General features: G+C 48.6%; 1 protein-coding gene across 1 annotated transcript in view; it reads right to left on the bottom strand.

The window, feature by feature from the left end:
• Nucleotides 1-5,397: 5,397 nt before the first annotated feature.
• nubp1 (nucleotide binding protein 1 (MinD homolog, E. coli)) overlaps nt 5,398-15,196 on the bottom strand; it is a 50,210-nt gene continuing 40,411 nt past the window's right edge. The window contains exon 11 of the mRNA XM_045715958.1: nt 5,398-5,717. Coding sequence (XP_045571914.1) covers nt 5,665-5,717 — 53 coding nt within the window. The 3' untranslated portion in view covers nt 5,398-5,664. The remainder of the gene's footprint in view (nt 5,718-15,196) is intronic.

Genomic DNA, 15,196 nt, shown 5'->3' with positions numbered 1-15,196 from the left:
ACGACGTAGCCCTGGTAACATTACCAGTAACCTACTGAACGTAGCCCTGGTAACATTACCAGTAACCTACTGAATGTAGCCCTGCCTGGTAACATTACCAGTAACCTACTGAACGTAGCCCTGCCTGGTAACATTACCAGTAACCTACTGAACGTAGCCCTGGTAACATTACCAGTAACCTACTGAACGTAGCCCTGGTAACATTACCAGTAACCTACTGAACGTAGCCCTGCCTGGTAACATTACCAGTAACCTACTGAACGTAGCCCTGGTAACATTACCAGTAACCTACTGAACGTAGCCCAGATTGCCCCCATCCATCCCACTAATTGGGCCACTTTTTTGTCCAATTTTGTTACCCGACTCGAGGTAAAATTCTCTAAACTACGAGGACTCGATGCATTGTGAAAGATGAGACGCTCAAGAGTTTTAAAATCAATACCGCGATGTCATTTCAAGCAGACTAAAGAAAAGACAACGCCAGAGTCCAAATGTGCACATTCCGATATCATAAAACTCCTCTGTCATTAAAAACAAGTGTCAACATTTTTTTATAATCGCGATGTTTGATGTACAACGAACAGACGACACGGAGTCACACCCTGGGGTTGTTCTGATCACTATAAACAGTTCTTTTGTTGTATTGTGAAGAACATTTTGTCGTCTTGACTCCGTTCTATAAGTACCCAGAATTACCCAATCTGCTTCTCTGAATCGCTTTGTGAAATCCTAAACACTAAAAATCAGATTTAAAAAAACATCCGGTCGTGATTGGGAGTCCCATAGGGCGGCGCATAATCGCCCCCCAGCGGCGTCCGGGTTTGGCCCCGAGGGGGGGTAGGCCCGTCATTGTAAAAATAAGAATTTGTTCTTAACTAACTTCCCTATTTAAATAAATGTAAAAAAAAAATGCTTTCAAATCATGCCCAATATTGTGATTTATAAAATGGTCCGTTTTTGGGATTGCATAAAACAACAACAGTAATTGTGTGATTGGCGGAGGTGCAGGGCTGTTACAAACAGAACCACCCCCAGTCTGCTTGCTCTAGTTCCTCAACGGCACAGCTAGGAGAGCTCAACAAAACAAAAAATCCTTAAAAATCCTTCAAAAAATATACTTCTTTCAGTCATAAAAGTACATGACTTTAGGTACTGTGCACATTTATTAAGAGAGGTGTGTGTGTGGCCAATTGGGAGACACCAGTTAGTCGTCTCACTCAAACCCTTGTCACTTGGTTTTTATGGTTTACCTACCCCAACATTTCCCAGGAATATTCGTATTGTGTTACTGAATGTTTCCAGAGTATTTTTTTCTTCTTCAGATTTCGTTGTCAACAATGTTTGGATTCAGTCTTGTGTCAGGTGAACTGTTGTGTCCTCACCTTTGGTCTAATCATTTCCCCATAATCTCCAAACGGTTCCCATGATCTCAAAACTGTCCCCATAACCTCCAAAATGTTCCCATAATATCCAAACCGTCCCCATACTGTTCCCATAATATCCAAACCGTCCCCATAATATCCATACTGTTCCCATAATATCCAAACCGTCCCCATACTGTTCCCATACTGTTCCCATAATATGCAAACCTGTCCCCATAATATCCAAACTGTCCCCATAATATCCAAACTGTCCCCATAATCTCCAAACTGTCCCCATAATATCCAAACTGTTCCCATAATATCCAAACTGTCCCCATACGGTTCCCATAATATCCAAACTGTTCCCATAATATCCGAAACTGTTCCCATACTGTCCCCATAATATCCAAAACTGTTCCCATAATATCCAAAATATGTTCCCATAATATCCAAACCGTCCCCATAATATCCAAACTGTTCCCCATAATATCCATACTGTTCCCATAATATCCATACTGTTCCCATAATATCCAAACTGTTCCCCATAATATCCAAACTGTTCCCATAATCTCCAAACTGTTCCCATAATCTCCAAACTGTTCCCCATAATATCCAAACTGTTCCCATAATATCCAAACTGTTCCCATAATCTCCAAACTGTTCCCATAATCTCCAAACTGTTCCCATAATCTCCAAACTGTTCCCATAATCTCCAAACTGTCCCCATACTGTTCCCATAATATCCAAACTGTTCCCATAATATCCAAACTGTCCCCATAATATCCAAACTGTCCCCATAATATCCAAACTGTCCCCATACCCGAACTGTTCCCATAATATCCAAACTGTTCCCATAATATCCGAACTGTCCCCATAATATCCAAACTGTCCCCATAATATCCAAACTGTCCCCATAATATCCATACTGTTCCCATAATATCCAAACTGTCCCCATAATATCCATACTGTTCCCATAATCTCCAAACTGTTCCCATAATCTCCAAACTGTCCCCATAATATCCATACTGTTCCCATAATCTCCAAACTGTTCCCATAATCTCCAAACTGTTCCCATAATCTCCAAACTGTTCCCATAATCTCCGAACTGTTCCCATAATATCCAAACTGTTCCCATAATATCCAAACTGTTCCCATAATATCCAAACTGTTCCCATAATATCCAAACTGTTCCCATAATCTCCAAACTGTTCCCATAATCTCCAAACTGTTCCCATAATCTCCAAACTGTTCCCATAATCTCCGGAACTGTTCCATAATCTCCAAACTGTCCCCATACTGTTCCCATAATATCCAAACTGTTCCCATAATATCCAAACTGTCCCCATAATATCCAAACTGTCCCCATAATCTCCAAACTGTTCCCATAATATCCAAACTGTTCCCATAATATCCAAACTGTCCCCACAATCTCCGAACTGTCCCCATAATATCCAAACTGTCCCCATAATATCCATACTGTTCCCATAATCTCCAAACTGTTCCCATAATATCCATACTGTTCCCATAATCTCCAAACTGTTCCCATAATCTCCAAACTGTTCTTTTTATTTTAAACGTCTACTATGTTTATTCCACATTTGTTCTGTAAGAAATCTTCCAGTTTAACCCTGTCCATAAAGGCCAATCCCCACCAGTGTAAAGGGTTGACGGGATAGTTCATCCAGGACATGAGGGGGACATTGACTTGCAGGGTTTTGGACAACAACAACAAAAACGTTTATTATTTGGAGACAGTGTCCAGTTAAAACAAAAGCATGGATTACCGTGTTTTTTTATTTTATTACAATTTAGTCTTACTTTGTCCCAAGACTGCTGACAGGGTAAGGAAAACAAAATATCATTTTTCAGGTGAACTATCAATTTATAAAAAAGGTCAGAGTTGTGATACTAAAGAACTGTACACATATTCACAAACAGGTCTCAGAGTAACAGAACCGGATCTAGGATCAGGTCCCATATTCACAGTCTCAGAGTAACAGAACCGGATCTAGGATCAGGTCCCATATTCACAAACAGTCTCAGAGTAACAGAACTGGATCTAGGATCAGGTCCCATATTCACACACTCAGTAACAGTACACTATGTGAATGGGGGTCCTGATCAGCAGTACTACTCTGAGACACTTTGTGAATGGGGGTCCTGATCAGCAGTACTACTCTGAGACACTTTGTGAATGGGGGTCCTGGTCCTACATCAGCAGTACTACTCTGAGACACTATGTGAATGGGGGTCCTGATCAGCAGTACTACTCTGAGACACTTTGTGAATGGGGGTTCTGATCAGCAGTACTACTCTGAGACACTATGTGAATGGGGGTCCTGGTCCTACATTAGCAGTACTACTCAGACACTATGTGAATGGGGGTCCTGATCAGCAGTACTACTCTGAAACACTTTGTGAATGGGGGTTCTGGTCCTACATCAGCAGTACTACTCTGAGACACTATGTGAATGGGGGTCCTGGTCCTACATCAGCAGTACTACTCAGACACTTTGTGAATGGGGGTCCTGATCAGCAGTACTACTCTGAGACACTTTGTGAATGGGGGTCCTGGTCCTACATCAGCAGTACTACTCTGAGACACTATGTGAATGGGGGTCCTGATCAGCAGTACTACTCTGAGACACTATGTGAATGGGGGTCCTGATCCTACATCAGCAGTACTACTCTGAGACACTTTGTGAATGGGGGTCCTGGTCCTACATCAGCAGTACTACTCTGAGACACTATGTGAATGGGGGTCCTGATCAGCAGTACTACTCTGAGACACTATGTGAATGGGGGTCCTGGTCCTACATCAGCAGTACTACTCTGAGACACTATGTGAATGGGGGTCCTGATCAGCAGTACTACTCTGAGACACTATGTGAATGGGGTCCTGATCAGCAGCACTACTCTGAGACACTATGTGAATGGGGGTCCTGGTCCTACATCAGCAGTACTACTCAGACACTATGTGAATGGGGGGTCCTGATCAGCAGTACTACTCTGAGACACTTTGTGAATGGGGGGTTCTGATCAGCAGTACTACTCTGAGACACTATGTGAATGGGGGTCCTGGTCCTACATTAGCAGTACTACTCAGACACTATGTGAATGGGGGGTCCTGATCAGCAGTACTACTCTGAAACACTTTGTGAATGGGGGTTCTGGTCCTACATCCGCAGTACTACTCTGAGACACTATGTGAATGGGGGGTCCTGGTCCTACATCAGCAGTACTACTCAGACACTTTGTGAATGGGGGTCCTGATCAGCAGTACTACTCTGAGACACTTTGTGAATGGGGGGTCCTGGTCCTACATCAGCAGTACTACTCTGAGACACTATGTGAATGGGGGTCCTGATCAGCAGTACTACTCTGAGACACTATGTGAATGGGGGTTCTGGTCCTACATCAGCAGTACTACTCTGAGACACTATGTGAATGGGGGTCCTGATCAGCAGTACTACTCTGAGACACTATGTGAATGGGGGTCCTGATCCTACATCAGCAGTACTACTCTGAGACACTTTGTGAATGGGGGTCCTGGTCCTACATCAGCAGTACTACTCTGAGACACTATGTGAATGGGGGTCCTGATCAGCAGTACTACTCTGAGACACTATGTGAATGGGGGTCCTGCCTACATCAGCAGTAGTACTCTGAGACACTATGTGAATGGGGGTCCTGATCAGCAGTACTACTCTGAGACACTATGTGAATGGGGGTCCTGATCAGCAGCACTACTCTGAGACACTATGTGAATGGGGGTCCTGATCAGCAGTACTACTCTGAGACACTATGTGAATGGGGGTCCTGATCCTACATCAGCAGTACTACTCTGAGACACTTTGTGAATGGGGGTCCTGGTCCACATCAGCAGTACTACTCTGAGACACTATGTGAATGGGGGTCCTGATCAGCAGTACTACTCTGAGACACTATGTGAATGGGGGTCCTGGTCCTACATCAGCAGTAGTACTCTGAGACACTATGTGAATGGGGGTCCTGATCAGCAGTACTACTCTGAGACACTATGTGAATGGGGGTCCTGATCAGCAGCACTACTCTGAGACACTATGTGAATGGGGGTCCTGATCAGCAGTACTACTCTGAGACACTATGTGAATGGGGGTCCTGATCAGCAGTACTACTCTGAGACACTTTGTGAATGGGGGTCCTGGTCCTACATCAGTTCCTAACCAGAGCATGTGATTTATTCATTCACCAGACAGTAGGACCCTCGACATGTGATCTGTCCCTGGCATCCAGAGCAACATGGCGGCCTGCAGACTGGCTTCTAGCCAGCACTCTCCTCCTGTGTCACATGGGACAAGCAGTAGGCCTGGATCCCTGGATACAACGTGAGGAGAGGAGAGGAGACGGAGGAGGGAGAGGAGAGGAGACGGAGGAGGGAGGGGAGGGGACGGAGGAGGGAGGGAGGAGAGGAGAGGAGGAATAGTAGGAGAGAGAAAGACAAATGAGGACATATAAAATATGGGATTTTGATAAATGCCGAGGCGTTAGATGTCACTGTATCGTCAAACTGCTCGTCATAGCGACTACCACTTCCTCCTGATTGAACCCCACTTCCTCCCTGATTGAGACAAGAGGTCACGAGTTGGATCCAAGTGTGTGGGGGGGGTTGCTCAGTCTGAAACGTGACAGTCCTTTAACAGTCTAGCCCCCTCCAGCAGTAATCCTGGGTGTGTGTAGGTACATATTACTGCTCTAACAGTCTGATGACCCCCCCTCCAGCAGTAATCCTGGGTGTGTGTAGGTACATATTACTGCTCTAACAGTCTGACCCCCCCCCAGCAGTAATCCTGGGTGTGTGTAGGTACATATTACTGCTCTAACAGTCTGATACCCCCCCTCCAGCAGTAATCCTGGGTGTGTGTAGGTACATATTACTGCTCTAACAGTCTGACCCCCCTCCAGCAGTAATCCTGGGTGTGTGTAGGTACATATTACTGCTCTAACAGTCTGACCCCCTCCAGCAGTAATCCTGGGTGTGTGTAGGTACATATTACTGCTCTAACAGTCTGACCCCCCTCCAGCAGTAATCCTGGGTGTGTTGTGTAGGTACATATTACTGCTCTAACAGTCTGATCCCCCCCCAGCAGTAATCCTGGGTGTGTGTAGGTACATATTACTGCTCTAACAGTCTGACCCCCCCCCCCAGCAGTAATCCTGGGTGTGTGTAGGTACATATTACTGCTCTAACAGTCTGACCCCCCCCTCCAGCAGTAATCCTGGGTGTGTGTAGGTACATATTACTGCTCTAACAGTCTGACCCCCCTCCAGCAGTAATCCTGGGTGTGTGTAGGTACATATTACTGCTCTAACAGTCTGATGACCCCCCCCCCCAGCAGTAATCCTGGGTGTGTGTAGGTACATATTACTGCTCTAACAGTCTGACCCCCCCCTCCAGCAGTAATCCTGGGTGTGTGTAGGTACATATTACTGCTCTAACAGTCTGACCCCCCCCCAGCAGTAATCCTGGGTGTGTGTAGGTACATATTACTGCTCTAACAGTCTGACCCCCCCCCCAGCAGTAATCCTGGGTGTGTGTAGGTACATATTACTGCTCTAACAGTCTGACGCCCCCCCCTCCAGCAGTAATCCTGGGTGTGTGTAGGTACATATTACTGCTCTAACAGTCTGACCCCCCCCTCCAGCAGTAATCCTGGGTGTGTGTAGGTACATATTACTGCTCTAACAGTCTGACCCCCCCTCCAGCAGTAATCCTGGGTGTGTGTAGGTACATATTACTGCTCTAACAGTCCGACCCCCCTCCAGCAGTAATCCTGGGTGTGTGTAGGTACATATTACTGCTCTAACAGTCTGACCCCCCCCAGCAGTAATCCTGGGTGTGTGTAGGTACATATTACTGCTCTAACAGTCTGATCCCCCCCTCCAGCAGTAATCCTGGGTGTGTGTAGGTACATATTACTGCTCTAACAGTCTGACCCCCCCTCCAGCAGTAATCCTGGGTGTGTGTAGGTACATATTACTGCTCTAACAGTCTGATGACCCCCCCAGCAGTAATCCTGGGTGTGTGTAGGTACATATTACTGCTCTAACAGTCTGACCCCCCCCCCAGCAGTAATCCTGGGTGTGTGTAGGTACATATTACTGCTCTAACAGTCTGACCCCCCCCAGCAGTAATCCTGGGTGTGTGTAGGTACATATTACTGCTCTAACAGTCTGATCCCCCCCAGCAGTAATCCTGGGTGTGTGTAGGTACATATTACTGCTCTAACAGTCTGACCCCCTCCAGCAGTAATCCTGGGTGTGTGTAGGTACATATTACTGCTCTAACAGTCTGACCCCCCCTCCAGCAGTAATCCTGGGTGTGTGTAGGTACATATTACTGCTCTAACAGTCTGACCCCCCCCTCCAGCAGTAATCCTGGGTGTGTGTAGGTACATATTACTGCTCTAACAGTCTGACCCCCCCCTCCAGCAGTAATCCTGGGTGTGTGTAGGTACATATTACTGCTCTAACAGTCTGACACCCCCCCCCCCCAGCAGTAATCCTGGGTGTGTGTAGGTACATATTACTGCTCTAACAGTCTGACCCCCCCCTCCAGCAGTAATCCTGGGTGTGTGTAGGTACATATTACTGCTCTAACAGTCTGACCCCCCCTCCAGCAGTAATCCTGGGTGTGTGTAGGTACATATTACTGCTCTAACAGTCTGACCCCCCTCCAGCAGTAATCCTGGGTGTGTGTAGGTACATATTACTGCTCTAACAGTCTGACCCCCCCCCAGCAGTAATCCTGGGTGTGTGTAGGTACATATTACTGCTCTAACAGTCTGACCCCCCTCCAGCAGTAATCCTGGGTGTGTGTAGGTACATATTACTGCTCTAACAGTCTGACCCCCCCAGCAGTAATCCTGGGTGTGTGTAGGTACATATTACTGCTCTAACAGTCTGATGACCCCCCCCCAGCAGTAATCCTGGGTGTGTAGGTACATATTACTGCTCTAACAGTCTGACCCCCCCCTCCAGCAGTAATCCTGGGTGTGTGTAGGTACATATTACTGCTCTAACAGTCTGACCCCCCCAGCAGTAATCCTGGGTGTGTGTAGGTACATATTACTGCTCTAACAGTCTGACCCCCCCCAGCAGTAATCCTGGGTGTGTGTAGGTACATATTACTGCTCTAACAGTCTGACCCCCCCTCCAGCAGTAATCCTGGGTGTGTGTAGGTACATATTACTGCTCTAACAGTCTGACCCCCCCCCCAGCAGTAATCCTGGGTGTGTGTAGGTACATATTACTGCTCTAACAGTCTGACCCCCCTCCAGCAGTAATCCTGGGTGTGTGTAGGTACATATTACTGCTCTAACAGTCTGACCCCCCCTCCAGCAGTAATCCTGGGTGTGTGTAGGTACATATTACTGCTCTAACAGTCTGACCCCCCCCCCAGCAGTAATCCTGGGTGTGTGTAGGTACATATTACTGCTCTAACAGTCTGACCCCCCCCCCAGCAGTAATCCTGGGTGTGTGTAGGTACATATTACTGCTCTAACAGTCTGACCCCCCCCAGCAGTAATCCTGGGTGTGTGTAGGTACATATTACTGCTCTAACAGTCTGATGACCCCCCCCCCCCAGCAGTAATCCTGGGTGTGTGTAGGTACATATTACTGCTCTAACAGTCTGACCCCCCCCCAGCAGTAATCCTGGGTGTGTGTAGGTACATATTACTGCTCTAACAGTCCGACCCCCCCCCCAGCAGTAATCCTGGGTGTGTGTAGGTACATATTACTGCTCTAACAGTCTGACCCCCCCCCCCTCCAGCAGTAATCCTGGGTGTGTGTAGGTACATATTACTGCTCTAACAGTCTGACCCCCCCCCCCTCCAGCAGTAATCCTGGGTGTGTGTAGGTACATATTACTGCTCTAACAGTCTGACCCCCCCCAGCAGTAATCCTGGGTGTGTGTAGGTACATATTACTGCTCTAACAGTCTGACCCCCCTCCAGCAGTAATCCTGGGTGTGTGTAGGTACATATTACTGCTCTAACAGTCTGACCCCCCCCCCAGCAGTAATCCTGGGTGTGTGTAGGTACATATTACTGCTCTAACAGTCTGACCCCCCCAGCAGTAATCCTGGGTGTGTGTAGGTACATATTACTGCTCTAACAGTCTGACCCCCCCCAGCAGTAATCCTGGGTGTGTGTAGGTACATATTACTGCTCTAACAGTCTGACCCCCCCTCCAGCAGTAATCCTGGGTGTGTGTAGGTACATATTACTGCTCTAACAGTCTGACCCCCCCCAGCAGTAATCCTGGGTGTGTGTAGGTACATATTACTGCTCTAACAGTCTGACCCCCCCCCAGCAGTAATCCTGGGTGTGTGTAGGTACATATTACTGCTCTAACAGTCTGACCCCCCCTCCAGCAGTAATCCTGGGTGTGTGTAGGTACATATTACTGCTCTAACAGTCTGACCCCCCTCCAGCAGTAATCCTGGGTGTGTGTAGGTACATATTACTGCTCTAACAGTCTGACCCCCCCTCCAGCAGTAATCCTGGGTGTGTGTAGGTACATATTACTGCTCTAACAGTCTGACCCCCCCCCCCAGCAGTAATCCTGGGTGTGTGTAGGTACATATTACTGCTCTAACAGTCTGACCCCCCTCCAGCAGTAATCCTGGGTGTGTGTAGGTACATATTACTGCTCTAACAGTCTGACCCCCCCTCCAGCAGTAATCCTGGGTGTGTGTAGGTACATATTACTGCTCTAACAGTCTGACCCCCCCCCCAGCAGTAATCCTGGGTGTGTGTAGGTACATATTACTGCTCTAACAGTCTGACCCCCCCCCAGCAGTAATCCTGGGTGTGTGTAGGTACATATTACTGCTCTAACAGTCTGACCCCCCCCCCTCCAGCAGTAATCCTGGGTGTGTGTAGGTACATATTACTGCTCTAACAGTCTGACCCCCCCCCCCAGCAGTAATCCTGGGTGTGTGTAGGTACATATTACTGCTCTAACAGTCTGACCCCCCCCCAGCAGTAATCCTGGGTGTGTGTAGGTACATATTACTGCTCTAACAGTCTGACCCCCCCCAGCAGTAATCCTGGGTGTGTGTAGGTACATATTACTGCTCTAACAGTCTGACCCCCCCCCAGCAGTAATCCTGGGTGTGTGTAGGTACATATTACTGCTCTAACAGTCTGACCCCCCCCCCAGCAGTAATCCTGGGTGTGTGTAGGTACATATTACTGCTCTAACAGTCTGACCCCCCTCCAGCAGTAATCCTGGGTGTGTGTAGGTACATATTACTGCTCTAACAGTCCGACCCCCCCCAGCAGTAATCCTGGGTGTGTGTAGGTACATATTACTGCTCTAACAGTCTGACCCCCCCCCAGCAGTAATCCTGGGTGTGTGTAGGTACATATTACTGCTCTAACAGTCTGACCCCCCCCTCCAGCAGTAATCCTGGGTGTGTGTAGGTACATATTACTGCTCTAACAGTCTGACCCCCCCCAGCAGTAATCCTGGGTGTGTGTAGGTACATATTACTGCTCTAACAGTCTGACCCCCCCCAGCAGTAATCCTGGGTGTGTGTAGGTACATATTACTGCTCTAACAGTCTGACCCCCCCCAGCAGTAATCCTGGGTGTGTGTAGGTACATATTACTGCTCTAACAGTCTGACCCCCCCCCCAGCAGTAATCCTGGGTGTGTGTAGGTACATATTACTGCTCTAACAGTCTGACCCCCCCCAGCAGTAATCCTGGGTGTGTGTAGGTACATATTACTGCTCTAACAGTCTGACCCCCCTCCAGCAGTAATCCTGGGTGTGTGTAGGTACATATTACTGCTCTAACAGTCTGACCCCCCCCTCCAGCAGTAATCCTGGGTGTGTGTAGGTACATATTACTGCTCTAACAGTCTGACCCCCCCCCCCAGCAGTAATCCTGGGTGTGTGTAGGTACATATTACTGCTCTAACAGTCTGACCCCCCTCCAGCAGTAATCCTGGGTGTGTGTAGGTACATATTACTGCTCTAACAGTCTGACCCCCCCCCCTCCAGCAGTAATCCTGGGTGTGTGTAGGTACATATTACTGCTCTAACAGTCTGACCCCCCCCCCAGCAGTAATCCTGGGTGTGTGTAGGTACATATTACTGCTCTAACAGTCTGACCCCCCCTCCAGCAGTAATCCTGGGTGTGTGTAGGTACATATTACTGCTCTAACAGTCTGACCCCCCCTCCAGCAGTAATCCTGGGTGTGTGTAGGTACATATTACTGCTCTAACAGTCTGACCCCCCCCTCCAGCAGTAATCCTGGGTGTGTGTAGGTACATATTACTGCTCTAACAGTCTGACCCCCCCTCCAGCAGTAATCCTGGGTGTGTGTAGGTACATATTACTGCTCTAACAGTCTGACCCCCCCCCCAGCAGTAATCCTGGGTGTGTGTAGGTACATATTACTGCTCTAACAGTCTGACCCCCCCCTCCAGCAGTAATCCTGGGTGTGTGTAGGTACATATTACTGCTCTAACAGTCTGACCCCCCCTCCAGCAGTAATCCTGGGTGTGTGTAGGTACATATTACTGCTCTAACAGTCTGACCCCCCCCTCCAGCAGTAATCCTGGGTGTGTGTAGGTACATATTACTGCTCTAACAGTCTGACCCCCCCCTCCAGCAGTAATCCTGGGTGTGTGTAGGTACATATTACTGCTCTAACAGTCTGACCCCCCCTCCAGCAGTAATCCTGGGTGTGTGTAGGTACATATTACTGCTCTAACAGTCTGACCCCCCCTCCAGCAGTAATCCTGGGTGTGTGTAGGTACATATTACTGCTCTAACAGTCTGACCCCCCCCAGCAGTAATCCTGGGTGTGTGTAGGTACATATTACTGCTCTAACAGTCTGACCCCCCTCCAGCAGTAATCCTGGGTGTGTGTAGGTACATATTACTGCTCTAACAGTCTGACCCCCCCCCAGCAGTAATCCTGGGTGTGTGTAGGTACATATTACTGCTCTAACAGTCCGACCCCCCCCCTCCAGCAGTAATCCTGGGTGTGTGTAGGTACATATTACTGCTCTAACAGTCTGACCCCCCCTCCAGCAGTAATCCTGGGTGTGTGTAGGTACATATTACTGCTCTAACAGTCTGACCCCCCCCTCCAGCAGTAATCCTGGGTGTGTGTAGGTACATATTACTGCTCTAACAGTCTGACCCCCCCTCCAGCAGTAATCCTGGGTGTGTGTAGGTACATATTACTGCTCTAACAGTCTGACCCCCCCTCCAGCAGTAATCCTGGGTGTGTGTAGGTACATATTACTGCTCTAACAGTCTGACCCCCCCTCCAGCAGTAATCCTGGGTGTGTGTAGGTACATATTACTGCTCTAACAGTCTGACCCCCCCCCTCCAGCAGTAATCCTGGGTGTGTGTAGGTACATATTACTGCTCTAACAGTCTGACCCCCCCCAGCAGTAATCCTGGGTGTGTGTAGGTACATATTACTGCTCTAACAGTCTGACCCCCCCCCAGCAGTAATCCTGGGTGTGTGTAGGTACATATTACTGCTCTAACAGTCTGACCCCCCTCCAGCAGTAATCCTGGGTGTGTGTAGGTACATATTACTGCTCTAACAGTCTGACCCCCCCTCCAGCAGTAATCCTGGGTGTGTGTAGGTACATATTACTGCTCTAACAGTCTGACCCCCCCCCCAGCAGTAATCCTGGGTGTGTGTAGGTACATATTACTGCTCTAACAGTCTGACCCCCCCCTCCAGCAGTAATCCTGGGTGTGTGTAGGTACATATTACTGCTCTAACAGTCTGACCCCCCCCTCCAGCAGTAATCCTGGGTGTGTGTAGGTACATATTACTGCTCTAACAGTCTGACCCCCCCTCCAGCAGTAATCCTGGGTGTGTGTAGGTACATATTACTGCTCTAACAGTCTGACCCCCCCTCCAGCAGTAATCCTGGGTGTGTGTAGGTACATATTACTGCTCTAACAGTCTGACCCCCCCCTCCAGCAGTAATCCTGGGTGTGTGTAGGTACATATTACTGCTCTAACAGTCTGACCCCCCTCCAGCAGTAATCCTGGGTGTGTGTAGGTACATATTACTGCTCTAACAGTCTGACCCCCCCTCCAGCAGTAATCCTGGGTGTGTGTAGGTACATATTACTGCTCTAACAGTCTGACCCCCCCCCCCAGCAGTAATCCTGGGTGTGTGTAGGTACATATTACTGCTCTAACAGTCTGACCCCCCCCTCCAGCAGTAATCCTGGGTGTGTGTAGGTACATATTACTGCTCTAACAGTCTGACCCCCCCCCTCCAGCAGTAATCCTGGGTGTGTGTAGGTACATATTACTGCTCTAACAGTCTGACCCCCCCCCTCCAGCAGTAATCCTGGGTGTGTGTAGGTACATATTACTGCTCTAACAGTCTGACCCCCCCCCAGCAGTAATCCTGGGTGTGTGTAGGTACATATTACTGCTCTAACAGTCTGACCCCCCCCAGCAGTAATCCTGGGTGTGTGTAGGTACATATTACTGCTCTAACAGTCTGACCCCCCCTCCAGCAGTAATCCTGGGTGTGTGTAGGTACATATTACTGCTCTAACAGTCTGACCCCCCCCCCAGCAGTAATCCTGGGTGTGTGTAGGTACATATTACTGCTCTAACAGTCTGACCCCCCCCCTCCAGCAGTAATCCTGGGTGTGTGTAGGTACATATTACTGCTCTAACAGTCTGACCCCCCCTCCAGCAGTAATCCTGGGTGTGTGTAGGTACATATTACTGCTCTAACAGTCTGACCCCCCCCCCCCAGCAGTAATCCTGGGTGTGTGTAGGTACATATTACTGCTCTAACAGTCTGACCCCCCCCCTCCAGCAGTAATCCTGGGTGTGTGTAGGTACATATTACTGCTCTAACAGTCTGACCCCCCTCCAGCAGTAATCCTGGGTGTGTGTAGGTACATATTACTGCTCTAACAGTCTGACCCCCCCCCCAGCAGTAATCCTGGGTGTGTGTAGGTACATATTACTGCTCTAACAGTCTGACCCCCCCCCCAGCAGTAATCCTGGGTGTGTGTAGGTACATATTACTGCTCTAACAGTCTGACCCCCCCTCCAGCAGTAATCCTGGGTGTGTGTAGGTACATATTACTGCTCTAACAGTCTGACCCCCCCCCTCCAGCAGTAATCCTGGGTGTGTGTAGGTACATATTACTGCTCTAACAGTCTGACCCCCCCTCCAGCAGTAATCCTGGGTGTGTGTAGGTACATATTACTGCTCTAACAGTCTGACCCCCCCCCCCAGCAGTAATCCTGGGTGTGTGTAGGTACATATTACTGCTCTAACAGTCTGACCCCCCCCTCCAGCAGTAATCCTGGGTGTGTGTAGGTACATATTACTGCTCTAACAGTCTGACCCCCCCCCCCAGCAGTAATCCTGGGTGTGTGTAGGTACATATTACTGCTCTAACAGTCTGACCCCCCCCCCCAGCAGTAATCCTGGGTGTGTGTAGGTACATATTACTGCTCTAACAGTCTGACCCCCCCCCAGCAGTAATCCTGGGTGTGTGTAGGTACATATTACTGCTCTAACAGTCTGACCCCCCCCCAGCAGTAATCCTGGGTGTGTGTAGGTACATATTACTGCTCTAACAGTCTGACCCCCCTCCAGCAGTAATCCTGGGTGTGTGTAGGTACATATTACTGCTCTAACAGTCTGACCCCCCCTCCAGCAGTAATCCTGGGTGTGTGTAGGTACATATTACTGCTCTAACAGTCTGACCCCCCCCCCAGCAGTAATCCTGGGTGTGTGTAGGTACATATTACTGCTCTAACAGTCT

The sequence above is a fragment of the Salmo salar genome, chromosome ssa03 (assembly GCF_905237065.1).
Source record: "Salmo salar chromosome ssa03, Ssal_v3.1, whole genome shotgun sequence".
Lineage (NCBI taxonomy): Eukaryota > Metazoa > Chordata > Actinopteri > Salmoniformes > Salmonidae > Salmo > Salmo salar.
The sequence above is the reverse complement of the archived record's forward strand: the minus strand, read 5'-3'. Positions and strand labels throughout refer to the sequence as shown.